This window comes from Hydra vulgaris, chromosome 15, assembly GCF_038396675.1.
Source record: "Hydra vulgaris chromosome 15, alternate assembly HydraT2T_AEP".
NCBI lineage: Eukaryota > Metazoa > Cnidaria > Hydrozoa > Anthoathecata > Hydridae > Hydra > Hydra vulgaris.
Window position 1 is genome coordinate 23,342,288 of NC_088934.1, and position 19,307 is coordinate 23,361,594.

The window sequence follows — 19,307 nt, forward strand, 5'->3', positions numbered from 1 at the left end:
TTTTATTGCATGCTATTTAAAAACCGTAATATAAAATTTGAAGTTAAATATAAATTAAAAGAGATTTTTTAAATTATTTTTTTTTCTTATAAAATTTTTAACAATTCATAATCAATTCAAACTCTTTATAAAGAAAATTTTTAAATTCAAAAAATATCACTTTTTTTTCATATTAAAGTTTGCTAGAAGTGCCACAAGTGTAAAATGTTAGCTATTTATATATAAATATAGAAAATTATATATAAATTTATATATATATATATATATATATATATATATATATATATATATATATATATATATATATATATATGTGTGTGTGTATATATATATATATATATATATATATATATATATATATATATATATATATATATATATATATATATATATATATATATATATATATATATATATATATATATATGTTTATCTTCTCCTTATACTTTTTCACATGCTTGTTAGGGATCATTCATAAATTACGCAACACCAAATTTATTTTTAAAGAAGTAGAAGATCTTAAGGTCTTTTACACAGCAGTTTTTATTAAACTTAACAAGCTATGTTAGTTTTTATTTAATTTAAGGCTCTGCGAAGGAAAACTTTTGACCTTTTTTGTTTTGTTTATTAACAACTATAACGTTGCATAGTTTACGGATGATCCCTTAAATAGTTTATATTGCTCTATTTATGTTGCTTTATACATTTTTTAAAGATTTTGTTTTAAATTCTTTTTTTTTGTTTGTTCTTGTTGTTGATTTTTTATACTAAAACAAATGAAAAATAAAGAAATATAAGAATAATAGGAAAAATATTTAAAAAAAAAAAAAAACTATTTATAAAGAAATTTTAAAAACCAAAGTTTTTAAAGTTGTTAATTTTGTAGTGGTTTTGTTGTTAATGTATCAAATGTTTTTAATGATCCTGAAATAATCCTTTTGTGATTTAAAAGTGATTGATATAATGTAAAAGTTTTTTTTTTTTCAATAGATCATTAATGTATACATATTAAATTTTGTTATTTTTAAAAAAAATGTAATTTTGTGATGGAGCAGTCAATCTGTCTTATGTCAATTGACAATCATATATCAGCTATATCTTTTATTAGATAAATTTAAAACATGTTAAAAATACTAATATGTATATATATATATAAAATAATAATTTTAATACAAAAACAAAAATAAATTGAATTAGCTATGGTGTTGAAAAAATAGAAGTGTAAAAGTTGTTAAATCAACGTGTGTTCTATTTTCTGTGCTTGTACTTAGATATTATTTTCTTGATTTTAAAAAATCATTATAGTTGACGGTTGTTGACAACTTAAAGTTTTATTACCAAATTGTATTATATATATATATATATATATATATATATATATATATATATATATATATATATATATATATATATATATATATATATAATATATGCATATATATATATATATATATATATATTTATTTATTTTTAACATGTTGTAGTAGTATATTTAAGTAATTTGTAGTATATACTGGTAACTTTATTCATTCCAGAAATAAAGTAAATTCATTAAATACATTATGTTGCAGTAAATTCAGAATCATGATTATCCTGTTACTGTTAACATGTAATCCTATACAACCATGTATTCTTTGTTGCACCTGCTTTTCTAGATAAAAGTTAGAAGTCGATTCTGACTTTATATACCCCCTGCCTTGAGCTATTGATAATATGTAATCCAATACCACCTCCATGTATTCTTTGTAGAACCTGTTTTTCTAGATAAATGTTAGGAGAAGTCAATTCTGACTTAAAATAACTCCTGCTTTGAGCTTTTGGTTGAGTAAAGGTTAGAAGTGGTATCTCAACAAAAATATTTTTCCTGGGTGAATTTTAACTGCATGTGGCTACTGATTGGTAGAAAGCCTCAAAGACAAAAACCTGGAGGCAGAAAATTTATGTTGACCAGTTATGCACCCTTTTTGCTCAAATAGGATCTTATAGTTGTAAACCTGTGTTGCATTTGTTTCTCCTAATAAGATTATAGCTCTAAAATTTAATTTAATTTTTTAGATGCTGGCTGTTAGTAAGGTAGTAAGCTGGAAGGCTTCTCAAACTATAGTAGATTTATAAGATATTGATTCCAAACAGTTGGTAGGAAGGTCTCCTAAATTTTTTGGTAGCTCTCAGAAATGCTTATTCCATAAATAACTGTAAAATATCTGAGTACTAACTGAGACATGTTGAGCATGAAATGTTGTTAGTGCTTTTTGTGTGCAATGTTAAGACTACATAGCTTGAGGCATGCATTTTTTGGTGAATTTTTTAATCCAAACAAAACTCAATTATTTACTGCTAGTAATTACACAGACCATCAAAAAAAAGGAGATTTTTTTCCATTGCCGAGCAAGAAATATGTTTTTCTGATAATATTTTTAATTCAAATTTCAGATATGCTCTACTTTTTCTTTCATCACATAAAGCTTCAAAGATGTTTTTGTTCAAGTCTCTAATATTTTGGGTGAACAGCATTATTCAAATAACTTTTTTGTCAGCAATAATGCCAAAAAAAGTTGCTGTTACACTGATAAATTGAAATGCAGACCATATATATAATCCATGAAAAAGTGAATATTTAATTCAATACTCTGAAGGTCTTATTATACTCTTCTTTATTTTTGTGACCCATTGATCATGGAATCTTGCTATCTTGCATTGGAATTTAAAAAGCAAATTTATTGTAATCATGCATGTAGTAAAAATTAAATTTTTACTACTTATCTGAAAATTGTGGTAACACATAAAACTCAGAGTTGCAATATTAAATTATATTATAAATATTAGCATTTAACTAATTCCTGGTACTGTGGGTAACAGTAACATACATACTATATAGCTTTAGTTTACCTATGGAGCACTCTTTTAAGTATACAATATTATACATGATAATATAAATATATATTCTTTATTCATATATATTCACTTATGTATGTATATGTGTGTATGTGTGTGTAATGTTAATGCACAAGAAGTATGATATATAAATATGTCATATTTCTTGTGCATTAACATGTTTACATTTTATATGTTATCAGATTAAACAAAACTAAATAAAAATATTTACTGTTGAAAACAATATTTTAACTTTTAGATCTTGTCATATTGTTTTTACAATAATAAAAGTTAATGGCTTAATATTGTACATCGGTCATGTTTCAATATTTTAAAGTTCCGACCACACTAGTTAAAAATATTCATATAGAACAGCTGAAAAAGACTTCAGTGCGTCTATTTTCATATTCCAAAGTATCATTTGGCTTAAGTAATGAAAAGTCTAAAGATTTTTTAGAAGATCATAAGCAAATTGCAGTTACAAAGCACATTCCAGTTACACAAAAGACATTACTAAACAAAATCATTAATGAAATAAATATGCAGCATTGCAAAAAAGAAAATATGCAAGATTGCAAAACAGAGATTTTAGAATTTGCTAAACATCTTGAATATACTTGTTTAAAAGATTCTTTGATGGGACTTTCTGAACTTCAGGTATTTTTTTTGTTGTTGTTCATTTCATCTGAAAGGCCAATTCTTAAATATTTCCATTAGTTATACTAACTAATGGAAATATTTAAGAATTTTTTTTTTTTCTCAAATAAAATAAGGATTTTAAGAAAAAATTCTATTAAAAGTTTTCATGGCTGATAAAATTAAAACATTTAAATTTCAGTTCATGTAAAAGGAAAACTCAAAGCATTTTTTGACAAAATAATGTCCATGACTACAATATATAAATCATTGGTTTATGTCATTATTATGTCATTCTGCATGAGGTGAAAAGTAGTTGTAAATTGAAAGTCATAGTATTTAATGCATAAATTATTTTAAACCTGAAAACCTGTCTAAAATAAATATAAAATATACATTTGTCATTTTATATTTATTTTTCTAAATGTTCCAATATACTGTATAAAATAGTCCTAATTTTTTTTATTTTAAATATTATCAATCTGATGATTAGATTACAAAATTGATATACGGATTATTTTTTATCCATCATATTTTTTTTTCTAACATAGGATTTTTTTTGAAATAAGGAGTTTGTTATATATAGACCCATAGGAAAAATTTTCAGAATCATCTTTTAGGCATCCCAAGATATACTTCTTTTTGTATGGGGCATCAAAAAACTTTTAAAAGTCTTACACCATTTTGAAATTACATTTTTAAAGAGAAGCTTAAATTTTTAAGTGTTTTAGGATTCATTTTTGAGTTCCACTCCCTAAAAAATAGTTAGGTACAAATTTTAAACACTATTCAGCAAGTATTGCATAAGTTAAAGCTAATTGTGTTATGTAATTAGCTTAAAAAATAAATGGCGCTGAAAAAAATAATCAAAAAGAGTTGGGACTGGGTATCGATATCTCTAAAACTATAAGGAGTCAGGCACTAAAATTTGGAGTGAAGTTTTTTTTCATTAATATAAGCTTGTATTCTGAAAATTATCAAAATCTGAGATGGCATGATGCAGAAAATTTTTTTTTGGATATATATATACACATATATATATATATATATATATATATATATATATATATATATATATATATATATATATATATATATATATATGTATGTATATATATATATATATATATGTATATGTATATATATATGTATATATATATATATATGTATATTTATATATATATATATATATATATATATATATATATATATATATATATATATATATATATATATATATATATTAGTAGAAAATCACTTAACAAAAATTTTTTTTCATTTTACACTGTGTTTCATCAACAAAGATTCATCAGAAATGAATGATCAAATTAATAAAACTTCAATTTATACAAAAATTAAATTACAGGAAGTCGCAAATGTCTTAACTGTAAATTTTCACACATTTGTGGAATTTGCTGACACTATTATAAAAAGAATTCTTTAAAAATGATTACTTAAGCTTTTTTAAAATTGTTTTTTTTAAAAAGGGTATTTAATGTAAATATTATTTGAACTCATTTATATTTATAGTTTTTTAGGAGAAACTTATTATCCTGCCTACATTTAGAAATTAATTCAGATTTTTTGTTTAATAAGCATTCTTGATTTGCATGTGTAATTATTTCAAATTTTTCTTGTAGGCATAGTATGCATTTTTTGGAAATATTGTTATATGCAGGCGATGTTTTAAGGACAGACCAATTCAGTATAAAATCATCAATATTTTTTCTTTTAATTCCCATATTTATTTTGACAGCATGGTATCTTTTGAATACCTTTTATTTTTGAAAGATTGCTTATGGTTGGCAAAACGTTTTTTCCATTCACCCTCTGTTATGCCAATATATTGTTTATCAGGTACATTCTTAGAGGAAACAACACATTTATATACCACATTTTTTGATAAACAACTTCCACTTGTTGGACAATTGTTTTTTTGTTTACAATTACAATTTTCTGTAGTTTTTTCATTTAGGATTTCTTTTTTGTTTAACAAAGCATTATTGTGACCTTTTATAATTCTTTCCATATTTTTTGTGTAACTGTAGCTAACTTTAATTGTATTTCGATTAAAAATTTTATTTAATTCATTAGAGGGTGGGAAATGCTTATCGACCAATTTTAAAAACACTTTTCCTATGTTAGTGGAAACATTTTTGGTATATGAGGGGTTTTTTTTAGGGTCAAATTTCCAAAACCACATTTTTTCAGGGCATCTTCAAATATTCGTTCAGAGGAATTGAATACATTTTCATTAGAGGAGTTTTGGTTTAGTCTATTATTAATTGAAATCAGGATTTGTTTTAGAATTTGGGGTGGATGATTTGAGTTAATATTAATATACAATAATTCATCATTTGGTTTTTTGAAAGGCTTATATGTATTTTCAGAGAGGTTAAATGTGACATCAAGAAAATTCAAAATTTTTAAATTTATGTTTATTTCAATTTGAAAGCCAATATTTTTAAAAATTTTTATAATATCTTTTCTAATTTTATCGAGCTGTAGACCAGATTTTCTACGCATTACTATTAAACCATCGTCGCGATAAAGGCCTAAATCTTTTATATTGATTATTTTACTTAACAAATCTAAAATATATAGTCCAACAAATTCACAAATTTCTGCTCTGTCTCAACTGCCCATAGTTACATCAAAGCAATCATGTATGTTTTTCTTTTTCCATGTTTCCTTATTAAAATAAGGTTTTTCTACAATGTTTTATTATACAGATTGTGTCATCAGGAATAACTGTGTGGCTTTTTGCAAATTTAATTGTCTTATCTAAAATATCTGACGTTATTGATGGGGTAAAAATCATTAATGTCAAATTGAATAAATGTACACTCATTTTTATTTTCGATTATGGAGAACCAATTTATAACATCAGTGGTATTTTTCCACTGTTGCAAATTTAATTTATTTCTAAGAATATTATTAATTTTGTCCAATTTAATTTTGCTTACATGTCCAATCTCACTTTTTGAGGGAACCAATAACCCACAAAGAAGTTTGTTTTGAAAATTTGGTTTATGTTCTTTTAATATTACGAAGGCTTGGGCAGGGGCAGTTGATTCGATTATGTTATCCAGGTTTATTTTTTTAGCAATACTTTGTGCTTCTAAATTAATTCTAAAATAATGAATATATATATATATATATATATATATATATATATATATATATATATATATATATAAAAACTCACTATAATATATTATAGTTCTCATTTGTCAACAGGTGACAAATGAGAATGAAAAATTATTTGAAGCTAACCTAAACCTACTCTGACTCTTTTGTTTTGAATGTTAGCATTATTTTTAAAACCTAATCTTACCATGCTTTTTGTAAATAAAGACACATAAAGAATTTAGTCCAGATCTAATTAACAGAGGGGTTTTAATAAATGGGGGCAGGGAGGAGGGATTTTTTTATGTTACAATATAAGTATTTTTATAAAAAGTACAAGAAGATTGTTGATTTATCCTTGTTTTTTGCAAATGCCTGGTGCTAATTGTTCCAGTTTTGGCTGTTAATGACAAGACTCACACTTTTCCTAAGTACAAAATTTATATCATTGATAGTCTCTTGTTTAGTATTCCTATGTTTTTTATGGATTATACTAGACAATCATGAAATATACTTGCATTTAAAAGGATCAATGTTTAAAACAACTGTTTTCAAGATGTCAGAAGTAAGTTAATTTGTTCTTATGAATATCTTCTTCATGTTATACCTAAAAAATTTGAATTATTAAATAGTCATTTTTTACCAAACAAAACATATCTAAATTTTTTTTTTAATGTATTGCTTAAAGATGTCATCCTGGTTTTAATTATATCAAAAAATGATAGCACAGTCACATCATTTATGCAGTTATTTTTGGATGAGCAACAAAAATACTAAAACACTTTAAAATGGGGAATTCATTATCACCCAATGATTATTTGCTATGGTTTAGGTCTTGTTTCAATGTTTCCTGCAGCTTTTAAGGAAATTCATTTCAATGAAAAAACAAGTCCTAATTCGTCATTTTAATAAGTCAAAAGTGTTTGAGAGGCTACAAAAATTAAAAATTAAGTTTAAAGAATTTTAAAAGATTTTTTGATTAAGAACAATTCGTGCTTTTATTTGATAAAATAAAAATTCAGGAAAATTTGGTTTTGGAGTAAATATTCTTGTTTATCAAATTTATTGACCTTGGTAACACTAAATTTATTGACTTATAGTTTAAATACCACAAACAAGCGAAGAGCTGTTTTTTTATCACAAACTGTGTATCTAACCCCTTTACTCTAAGTGTATATGTATATATATATATATGTATATATGTATATATATATATATATATATATATATATATATATATATATATATATATATATATATATATATATATATGATTTTTAAAAAATCTCGCAGATAAAACTTAAACTCTTGTAAGAGTTTAGTGTAAAAGTGTGATCTTGCTAGTCATATTTCGGCTCACTTAACCAAGTCTAAAAACACAGTCTCAGTTTTAGTTTTTGAAAAAATACAGTTCACAGAAAAAGAAAAAAATTTAATTAAAGGGTCATATCTTTATTATTAAATCATTAAAGGGTTCATAAATTTTTTTCTTAGTCAATGCTATGTCTTCCTATATAGGAAGACAGCATTGCCTAAGAAAAAGATTTATTACTAAATATTTTCAATTTATTTTTTCATAATGGCATTTTTATAAGAAACTGATTTTATATTTAATAAACCAGTTAGTCCAATCTATTTAAAAACAATTGTATGCGAACTATTTTTTTTTTTTTTTCCTTTTTTTTTTGCAATAAAAAAAAAAGGAAAAAAATTAAAATAGTTTGCATATTTTAATGCCTTTAAAAATGCATTGCAGTTTATTTTGCAATTATTGGTTTATTTTTGAAATGACTTTTTCATCTTAACTACAATGATAATGCTTTTCGTTTATAAATAACTTTGCAAACTTGACATATTGTCTTTAATGTTGTAGTAATAATACACAGTATTTCACACCAAGGATTTAAAGGAATCTGTGTTTAAAAAGAAAAAAAATTTTAGTGAAAAAAATTATTTTTTTCACAAGTTTTTTTTTTATTATAACTTTTTATTATAGTTATGTAATATTTATATTCACATTAATAATACTAAAATTCTGCTTTACCAAAAACAAAATATTTCTTAAAGTATAAAATAACTTATATTATAAAGTCAACAAGTTTAAGCCATTTGTACTGTTAAAATATTATTTCAAGCACTATAAATAATCATTATCTTTTACGTAAAATAAATAAACAATCACATTTTGTAAGCAAAAAAAGTCAATCTGAAATTCAAACTTTCTTTTTGATTCAATGTAGTTTAAACAAAATTTTTTAATTTTTCTCATCAATAGTGGTTAATATTTATGAAAAACTTTTTTTGTGAGAGCCATAAATTGCTCCCATAAACGAGAGCAAGGTCTATATATATATATATATATATATATATATATATATATATATATATATATATATATATATATATATATATATATATATGTATGTATATATATATATGTATATATATATATATATATATATATATATATATATATATATATATATATTTTATTATTATCCTTAAAAAGATCCTTGCCGACTCTTGCCATCCTATAACCACTAAATTAGCTCACATCAACAGCAAAAACCGAAACAGATTCGCATTTGCTCTGAACTCTTCAAAGACCACCACCTATCAACAATCTTTTAAGTGAGATATGGCAAACAATAGATAGCATCTCAAATGATGAGATATAGCAACTCTTTAGCAACAATGAGATATATGGTACTATTGGATTGGTACCAGTAAAATTGCCATTATGCATTTGGGTGGGTTGAAAATTACTTTTTTTAAATTTGTCTGTTATGACCCCTGATTTGATCTGTATAATAAAATAACATTGAGTTATTTTATTATACAGATCAAATTTTTTGAATAAAAAATATTTTTAGGGGTCCCAACTGAATCTTGAATATTTAACGGGTTCCTAATATTATCTGAGAAAAAATTTCTTCAAAAGTATGTCAACCTGGTGCTCAAAAGAAATTATAATTTTATAAAAATTTAAAATAATATAAAATAAAAAATACATATTTTATAAAAATTTAAATATGAATATAATAAAATATAACATATTAATTAGAGATGGGCCGATTCCGATTCTCCCGATTTCACTGATTCTCAAGGAATCATAAGAATCACGATTCTCAACTTTTTTTAATGATTCCGATTCTTTTTTAAAAGACTTTTTAAGGACCTCACTTCTTTTATTATTACTTCCTTGATAATTTAAGTTAATATATACACTCTTTGCCGTTGAGATTTTTTTTTGTTTAATTTATGTTAAATCTTCACTTTCGCATTTAATATCATTGTTGAAGTTAAGTAACTGTGAAAGAAAACCTTAACAACAGTAAGCGTTGAAAATAAAAGTAAAAGTTTATAGTCTAAATTTCAATTGATTTATTTTTTTCAATTTTAATCAGTTTACCGTCGGTAAGTATTATCATAAAAGTCTTATTTGCTTGTTTTATTATAACAATTATTATTGTTAGTATTACTATTTTGTATTATTATAAATGCTGTTTTAATTTCAGAATATAAACATATATATATATATATATATATATATATATATATATATATATATATATATATATATATATATATATATATATATATGCAATATGCAACTTTTGCAAAACTGTTATATCCAGGGGTGGTGGCAGAGTTTGTCAGTCATACACAACATCGAACATGCTAAAGCATTTAAAAACCTTTCATAAATCTGAAATCAAAAATCAGAAACATGATAAAGCTAGCATTATCGATTTTAATATATGCAAGGATAGCTCTACCACAGGACCATCTTGTAAATCCAGTCCTAACCCTGCTTTTGAAACTTCTATGCCAAGGGAACTTTGATCTACTACACTTGCATCCGCATTTACAAGTCTCAAAAAAAGTTCTTGGCAAAAAAAGCTAATCATGTTAGTAAAACTACCGACATGTGGAGCTCAACAGCCAATGTTGATTACATGAGCCTAACAGCACATTTTCTCACAGAAGATATGAAACAAATTCACATTTGTCTTGACATGGTACCTTTTCCTTATGAGTCCCACACCGCAACCAATCTTGTTAACTTTATGAATGAATCACTTGAGCATTGGGGACTACTTGAAAAACTCAATGTAGTAGTAAGAGATAATGCCAGAAATATTGTTTCTGCTATGGAAGTTGGGAAGTTTTCAAATATTCCTTGTCTTGCCCATACACTTCAGTTGGTTATGAAAGACGGCTGCCTTGACAATGAACGCATATCTTTTCTAACTGCTACCTGTAGAAGAATAGTAGGGCACTTTAAACATTAGGTTAAGTCATACAAACTTTTGAGACAATCTCAGGAGATTCTGGGACTGCCTAAACACAGCATTATTCAAGATGAGCCAACTAGATGGAATAGCACGTTCCACATGCTGAACCGTTTAATTGAACAAAAAGATGCGATTCTGTTGGTAATGCCACATTTCCCAAAAGCTACTCGACAAAACAAGTAGTTGTCAACTGGAGAATGGGATAGTTTGGTTCCTCTTGTTGCTGCTTTAAAAGTGTTTGATGAGGTCACGCTTACTGCAAGTTCATTGAAAGCGACCACATCAGAAGTTATCCCAATAATAAATGCAGTTAACATGTCAGTTGATCGCATTAAGGATTATGGAAATTTTAAAGAATCTCTGCGAGAACGAACCTATATATTCTTTTGCAACAATACTAGATCCCAGATTTAAAAACAAGATTTTTAGGAGCAGGAAGATGGCTGAGAAAGCTGTTACTTTATTAATTGGCGAGTTAAATGCATTGGACATAGACAAGGGTCATGAAATTAAAGCTGCTGAAAATCAAGAACCTACCACACCTGCTCCAGGTGCTGTCTGGTCATTATATAACCAATTAATCAACACAAGTTCTGTACTAAGTATTGTGCTTCTATATTAGTATTGTACTTTAAATATTGCAAGCCTATAAATTGTTTTAATGTTTTAGATTTATACTGCGCATTGCACAATGTCAGATGAAGTAGCAGTATACTTTAAAGAACCTTTACTTGCAAGTCACGAGGACGTCTTTGAATACTGGAGGAAATCCAAATTTCTTAACATGAAAAAACTAGCACAGAAATATTTAGGGACGCCTCTATGTACAGCGTTTTCAGGGCGGTTGTTTAGTTCTGTGGGTCTTATCTGCAACCGGAAAAGAAGCCGGTTAACTCCGGAAAGAGTGCAAATGGTTGTGTTTTTGAACAAGAACCTCCCGTTTCTTAACTATCAGTACTAATGGTACTAATATCATATGTAAAAGCTGATTGAAAAGACAACATTCTGTGTATCTGATCCCTTTTACCATTACTTATGACTATATTATTTGTTTCCTAATAATAAAAAGTTCCATACAAACATATATATTGTTTAATTTTATGTTACTTGTTTAGTTGCTCTTATTTCACAGGGCCGACGACATGGTTTTCAAAATAGAGGGGGGACACTCCCTTATTTCGAAAAAAAAGTCTATTTATAGGTCAATTTTTTTTAAAAAGGGGCACGCCCCTGGGCCTTGGTGTCTTTGGTCCTGTTTCACCTGTACCAAAATAACTAATTTTGGTGTTTTCACTTTTAAAATCTGCATAAGTATTAAATTAACATGATATAATGGTTAAATTAATAATTTAACTACCAGTTTTGATTAAAATAATAAGAATTGCAATAGAATGGGAATCGGTAAAGAATTGGAATCGCAACAGAAAATCGGAATTGGTATTTTTCAGAATCGGCCTATCTCTAATATTAATCATATAAATAACACAGTCTTGTTTTATTAAATAGAAAAAACCTAGGGGTGTAACTGGAGATATAATATATATATATATATATATATATATATATATATATATATATATATATATATATATATATATATATATATATATATATATATATATATATATACATATATATTGTATAATGTTTTTTCTATAATAATGTTGTATTTTTTAATGTTGTATTAAAAGTTGTATTTTTTTTCATTTTAATATTTGCTAAATAATATATATATATAAAATAAAAACTTTTAAGCTGAAGACGCTGGTCACAACAATCCAGCAAAAAATTCTTTTTAAAAATAAATTTAGTATCGAGAGAAATTCGTATTTATTGATGTTTATAAAATGATAATTTACATACTCTCATACATGATGTCTAAATTCAATATATATATATATATATGTGTGTGTGTGTGTATATATATATATATATATATATATATATATATATATATATATATATATATATATATGTATATATATATATATATGTATATATATATTTATGTTTGTGTGTATATATACATATATAAATTAGGGCCCTGCGAATCGATTCGATCCGCGAATCAAATTTCGATTCGATATTCGAAAAAAATGATTCAAGTTTTTCGAATCATTTTTTTATTTAAATTACTTTATGTTTTCATACAAACGGCGTTAAAAAGTTTTCAAAATATCAATATTTATGTTATCAGAAAATTCAGCGGTAGAGTAATTTTGGAACGTAAACATACTTTTTATTAAAATTAGTTGTCGATTAGGGATTTAAACAGAGCGGAATGCAAATTAGTAACGCAAAAGTTAGCTTTTATTTTTTGCGTTGCTAATGTTTGACTTCGCTTTCACTAAAGTAATTTTAAATTTGATACTTTTTGTTTGTGCTACATCAAGCTATTTTCGCATCAATCTGTAGAATGACTTCTAAAAAATTGGCAGTTAAAGAATTCTTTGAAAAAAAAGGAGTATTCTGGAAATGCAAACAAGAAAATTGCAACAAAAAGTATTCTGTTCAGAAAACTGGAACTTTATCTCATCTATGGAACCATTTAAAGCTTGGTGCTTATTCAAGGGCAATATCATCCACCACACCGGACCACTTTATCTCAAAATTTATGTGATACGGTCGATGATTTATATATTAACTTCCAACAAAGTTTAAAAAGCCAGTTTATCTCCGAACCTAGCATCACTTTTGATCACTCTAAAGCCGACAATGGCGATAACTTTCTTGTTTCTACTTGTCACTTTATTTCATCCTCTTGGGTTTTAGAATCATGCTGTTTATCAGTTGTAAATCTGGAAGTAATAAATGCTTGTCACAAAGCTACTTCCACTGAAGAAATTTTAAGAAATGTGCTGTCAAAATTTGACTTGACTTCAGATAATATTTTCCGAGCTACAACCGATACTACTCCTAGTATGCCATGCACACTTAAACTTCTTGGGATTGATTGGCTAGGCTGTTGTGCTCATAAACTCCAACTTTGTGTGAAATCAGCTATACACAACCAACCAATTCTTGTTACATTAATTAGCAAGGCTCATAAAATAGAAGGATTTTTTCACTCATCATCAGTTGGATAGGCAGCTCTCAAAAAGTATCAGATTTCTCAAGGAAAACCGGAGTCAAAGCCTCCAATGGATGTGGGAACGCGCTTTAACAGCACTTCTAACTTATTGGAATGGATTTTAAAAAATCATGGTTCTATGGAAACTGCTCTAGTTGACTGTTCACAAAAAAAAAACTGTATGAAAGTGCCACCGACTTGTCTAACTGAAACACAAGTGCAATTAATAACAACAGTCACTCCTATTTTAAATGCAGTATCTGAAGCCACTACTATACTAAGTGCGGAAAAAAGCGTAAGCATTAGTTTAGTTTATCCGTGCATTACAACTTTGAAAAATTATCTTCGCTTAATGGATAAAAGAGAGATAGGTAAATTTGTTGACGATCTTACTACGCAGTTGGAAATGAGGTTTGATTTAAGTGAAGACATTTTTCTTACCGCTACTTTCTTAGACCCTTCGATTTAAATCAGAAATGTTTACTTTGGCAGAGATACAAGTCATAAAATCTTATTTAATGACATCTGAAAAAAACATGATTTAAATATTAACATGATTCCCGCTGAAATTCAACTTGAAGTAGCAAATTTGTCATCTGAAGCAAATGGAATTTTTGATGAAATGTTTGAACATATCACTAAAAATCGTACTCTACCAGAGAAAAGAACTTTAGATCAGCGATTAAATTTTGAAACCACTGCATACAACGAAGAGAAAACGATGGGACGTTCAGATTGTTCTATTCTCTACTGGAAAAACAAACATAACATTTTCCCTTTATTATCCAAAGTTGCAACTGATTCCTATGCTGTTCAAGCTACAAATTGTTTGTCTGAAAGAGTTAACTCTGTGGGAGGAGGAAAGATCAACAGTAAACGCAATAGTCTTTCCGAGCAAAATGCGGAACGGTTAATTTGCGCTTGAAGTAACAAAAAGAGTTTGTTCAAATAACATTCAAATTTTGTAATATTTTGTATAGTATACATAAAAATAAAGATAAAAAAAACTTAAATTTCTTTCAACTAGTGATTTGATTCGATTCGTGAATCAAGACCTGCTTTGATTCGAGATTCGATTATAAACTAAAAATGCCAATTCGCAGGGCCTTAATATATACATATATATATATATATATATATATATATATATATATATATATATATATATATATATATATATATATATATATATATATATATATATATATATATATATATATATATATATTTATATAAATTAATAAAAAAACTAATTTATTATTGTTCTGTTCTTTAAAAAATTGAGCACTCTATTTGTAGAATACACTAACAAAATTTATATATATATATATATATATATATATATATATATATATATATATATATATGTATAAAATTGTATATATATATATATATATATATAAATATATATATATATATATATATATATATATAAAATTATATATATATGTAAAATTAAATATTTATATATAAAATTGTATACATATATAATCAAATGTTATATATTATAACTATTTTATCTAGCAATTGTATGTATCTCTAAATCCTGATAAAGAAGTATCAGAGTTTCATGTTGGGAAAAAACAACACTTGGATAATGAGTTCATTTTATTACAAAAAGTTGCTTTACTTTTACAAATGGCTAAGTTCCAAGAATTAACACATGATCAAATACCATATACTCTTGGTAAACACCCGGTTTCTGAGGGTGTTCTTATTCATATTGATTTAAATCAGTATGATGTTCTTCGAATTTGGATTTTGGGTGAAGAAGAACAGTCTTTAATTCATGGATGGAGAGACACAATGAAATATTTTATTATGAACATGTTCAAAAAGCAGCCAAAAGCCATTTCAATATATAATCGTGTAGTAATTGCAGTTCGGCTTAAAAAGCAAAAAAAACTACTTTTTAAATCTTTCAAGGATTTACCACATTCCAGTATAGAGCATGTTCTACCTGAAGGCAGTATTACCATGTCGATAAACGATAAAAAGTTTATTACAACATTTGCATCAGCTTGTGGTTTGAGTATTCTTATTAATTTATGTACTATCTTTATAGACTATAATGCTAAATGGACTTTTATTGTTGGAAGTCTATCTGGATTGTTAGCTTTACATACTTGGAATTTATATGTAAAAAAAAGAATTCAATACTTGAATAATACATCAAAAATACTTTATTATAAAACATTAGCAACTAATAAAAATATATTGCACTTAATAACAGATTCTGCTGTTAGTGAAATTTTAAAATCTACTTTTTTATGTTACACATTTATCCAAAACATGAAAGGTTAGTTTTTCAAATGGTTAACTTTTATTATATGCATCTTTAACTATTTATTATACGTATCTTTAATTTTTCCTATAAAATGTAAACATGTTTTTTTTTTAAAACAAAATTAATTTAGAAGACAGGTAAAAGTTTAAAAACTTAAAAAATTTATTTTTTTAATAGATAGATTGCCTGCCCAAATCAAAACCCTCAGTCAATGTAGCGGCACTCCTTGCATGCTTTACCTATTTGTTGGTCCATGTAGCAGTATGTTCTACCTATTTGTCAGTTAATGTATATACATAGTCAGTTAACGTATATACACTCCTTGTCTCCTATTTTTCTGTCAATGTATTCACACTCCGCTGTACTAATCCGTAGATAAATTAGTTGATAAAAAAAAAAAGAAAAACAAATAAATTAAATAATAAACACAGTAAAAAAAAAAAAATATTCTGAATGATTTTATTTGTGAAACAAGCAAACAACATTCTTTTCCTTTCAACATTCTTTTGCATTGCGTTGCATAAGTTGCATTTTTGTTGTTTTTTAAAAAACAATAAAATTTAATTACTTTGGTCAATTAATTCAATGGTTTTTACATAAAGTTTACTTGATTTTTTCATCTTTCAACATAAATAGTTGTTAAGAGCCTTATTTCAAACTACTATTTTTGGGGAAAATATCTGACTCAACTAAAAAAAGACTGAATTCAATTGTTAAAAGATATTGCCATTCTGCATATGTTAAATTAATATTTACCTCACTAAAAATTTTTAAATTCTTTTCTTTTAAAGATCCTATTCCTTTAGAGATCAAATCGTTTGTGGCCTATAAATTTGTATATGCAGGATGTAACTTCTGTTATATAAGCGAAACTACTCACCATCTTAAGACGTGGATATCTGAACATTACAAGAGGGACAAAATGTCTATAAGCATCTCCATGCTAATGAAAATTGTTTAATTAAGTCCATTATATTTATACACCATTTCCTGTTGACATGTTTTGATGTTGCAGATGTTACTGACATTTTTGATAATGCAGATGTTACTTTAAATTTTGCTGAAGCATTTTCTATTAAGTGAGCATGAATGAATCTGTCGGCTGTAATGGAGGATTTGGATTAATCTTTTGAATAATTCTTTTGTACAGTTAATTATAGTGTATATAGTGATGTTCTTTTTAAATCTACATAACTAAATAGCATTACTTCTCTACTTAATGAAATCCATTTTATATGGTATAGATTTAAGAATATTTGGAAGATGGCTGAATTAAAGTTAATATAAATGAGATAATCACGTGGTCTAAAAAGAATTGTAGGATAGGTTGAACAAAACCTCAAAGAAGTTTACAATTTTTAAATTAGTTTTGTTTGGTATATCTAGCTTGAAGTCTTTAAAAAGATTGGTGAGTTTTTTCTTCATCGCTGCTTATTGTGGTGTGTATGTGTATTATTGTGGTGTGTATGTGTATTATTGTGGTCTGTGTGTGTATTATTGTGGTCTGTTAATATTATTATAACAGCAAAGGCCATCATCTCTATATAAACCATTATTATTTAGTCTGTATTCTTTGCTAATGGTGCATAGTACTTAGGTTTATTGGTAAAATTATCTTTGTTTTCTTTTATGATAATAAATGTATTCATTGTTGAGGTTCCAACTCAATTGTTAATGTACAAATTTTTTGCTAACACTTTAGCTTTTATGACAGATCCAAAAAGAAACTGGAAATTTTAATACAATAAACAGGAATTCTTTTACCACAGTGTCCTTAATTGTTAAGAAAAATGATTGCTTCCTATATTGCTATTGGGCGTTTCCATTTCTGTGCGTAATTTTTTATTTTTCTTTGTTATAGCAATTAAAAGTTGGGATCTGAAGCAGTGTGCTATTACGATTTTCTTCAAAAACATTTATAAAAAAAATATTTTTGTCATATTTTAGGCTACCTAAATAAATTTAATATATATATTTTGATCATTTTTTTTTTTTTTTTTTGCATAATATTATCGCTACAGTTTGAAAATAAAAACAATTTTCAAAATGTTATACTTTAGCTAGAAATAATTGATGACTGCCATTTCTCATCAAAAATATATTAAATATAAGTCGTAGAAGTACTAAGTAAAATAATCACAAGTAATTTATTTTCTTAAAAATACATGAAATTAACAAATTTACAACATCCATGTTTGACTTCCGTGTATAATCATTTATGAACTTCATTTAAACAATTGCTGTGACTCTATGATACATAGTGTAATCTTGTAACTTTCTGGAAAGCTTTACTAAATTTTAAAACATTATTTTTTTAAAAATATATAATGCTGAAACTTATATTTTCCGAGGAATTAAAGTTCATTTATCTAGTAACTAAAATTTTTTTCTGTTCTGTGCGTGATTCCGCTTCAAACTTAATTTATTCTTTGTTAACATTACTAATGTGTACCATTTTTTGCTTATTATTATTTTGCTAAATATAATAGAATTAAAGAGAGCAAATTGGAGATTGCCAGTTTTATCATAATGAAAATGATAGACAAAACATATACAAGTTTCGTTTGAAATTTGAAATGCCCTATAATTATATTTAAAAAATAAATGTAACTTTGTTAAACCTCGCAAGTGTTAAATGGAAGTTAAACATTAAAATAGTTTTTTATGTTTTATAATGATGTTATTTACTATAATCATTTATTATTTCATTATTATTTCGTTATTTCATTTGAAAAAAAAATAAGTCTTATAAAAGTATACATTTCAAAGATTTTAATGTTGCAAATTATAGCTGCATTATTAACTCAAACATTTTATAGTTATTTCAATTTATCGAAGAATTTGAATTTTTTTACAATTTTAATGAAATAACATTTTTTAGTTAACCTTTAATAAAAGTCAATTTTGTGTACATGATTTTTTAATATTTTAATTTAGTCTTGAGTATGTGATTTTATACTATTTTAATTTGTTGCTATACCTTCGACTTTTTACCGATTTAACATTTATACCG

At 25.7% G+C, this 19,307-nt stretch overlaps 1 protein-coding gene across 1 annotated transcript in view; it reads left to right on the forward strand.

Moving 5' to 3' along the window:
- Positions 1-3,099: 3,099 nt before the first annotated feature.
- LOC136092370 (transmembrane protein 143-like) overlaps positions 3,100-19,307 on the forward strand; it is a 30,886-nt gene continuing 14,678 nt past the window's right edge. The window contains exons 1-2 of the mRNA XM_065820458.1: positions 3,100-3,531; positions 15,532-16,306. Coding sequence (XP_065676530.1) covers positions 3,193-3,531; positions 15,532-16,306 — 1,114 coding nt within the window. The 5' untranslated portion in view covers positions 3,100-3,192. The remainder of the gene's footprint in view (positions 3,532-15,531; positions 16,307-19,307) is intronic.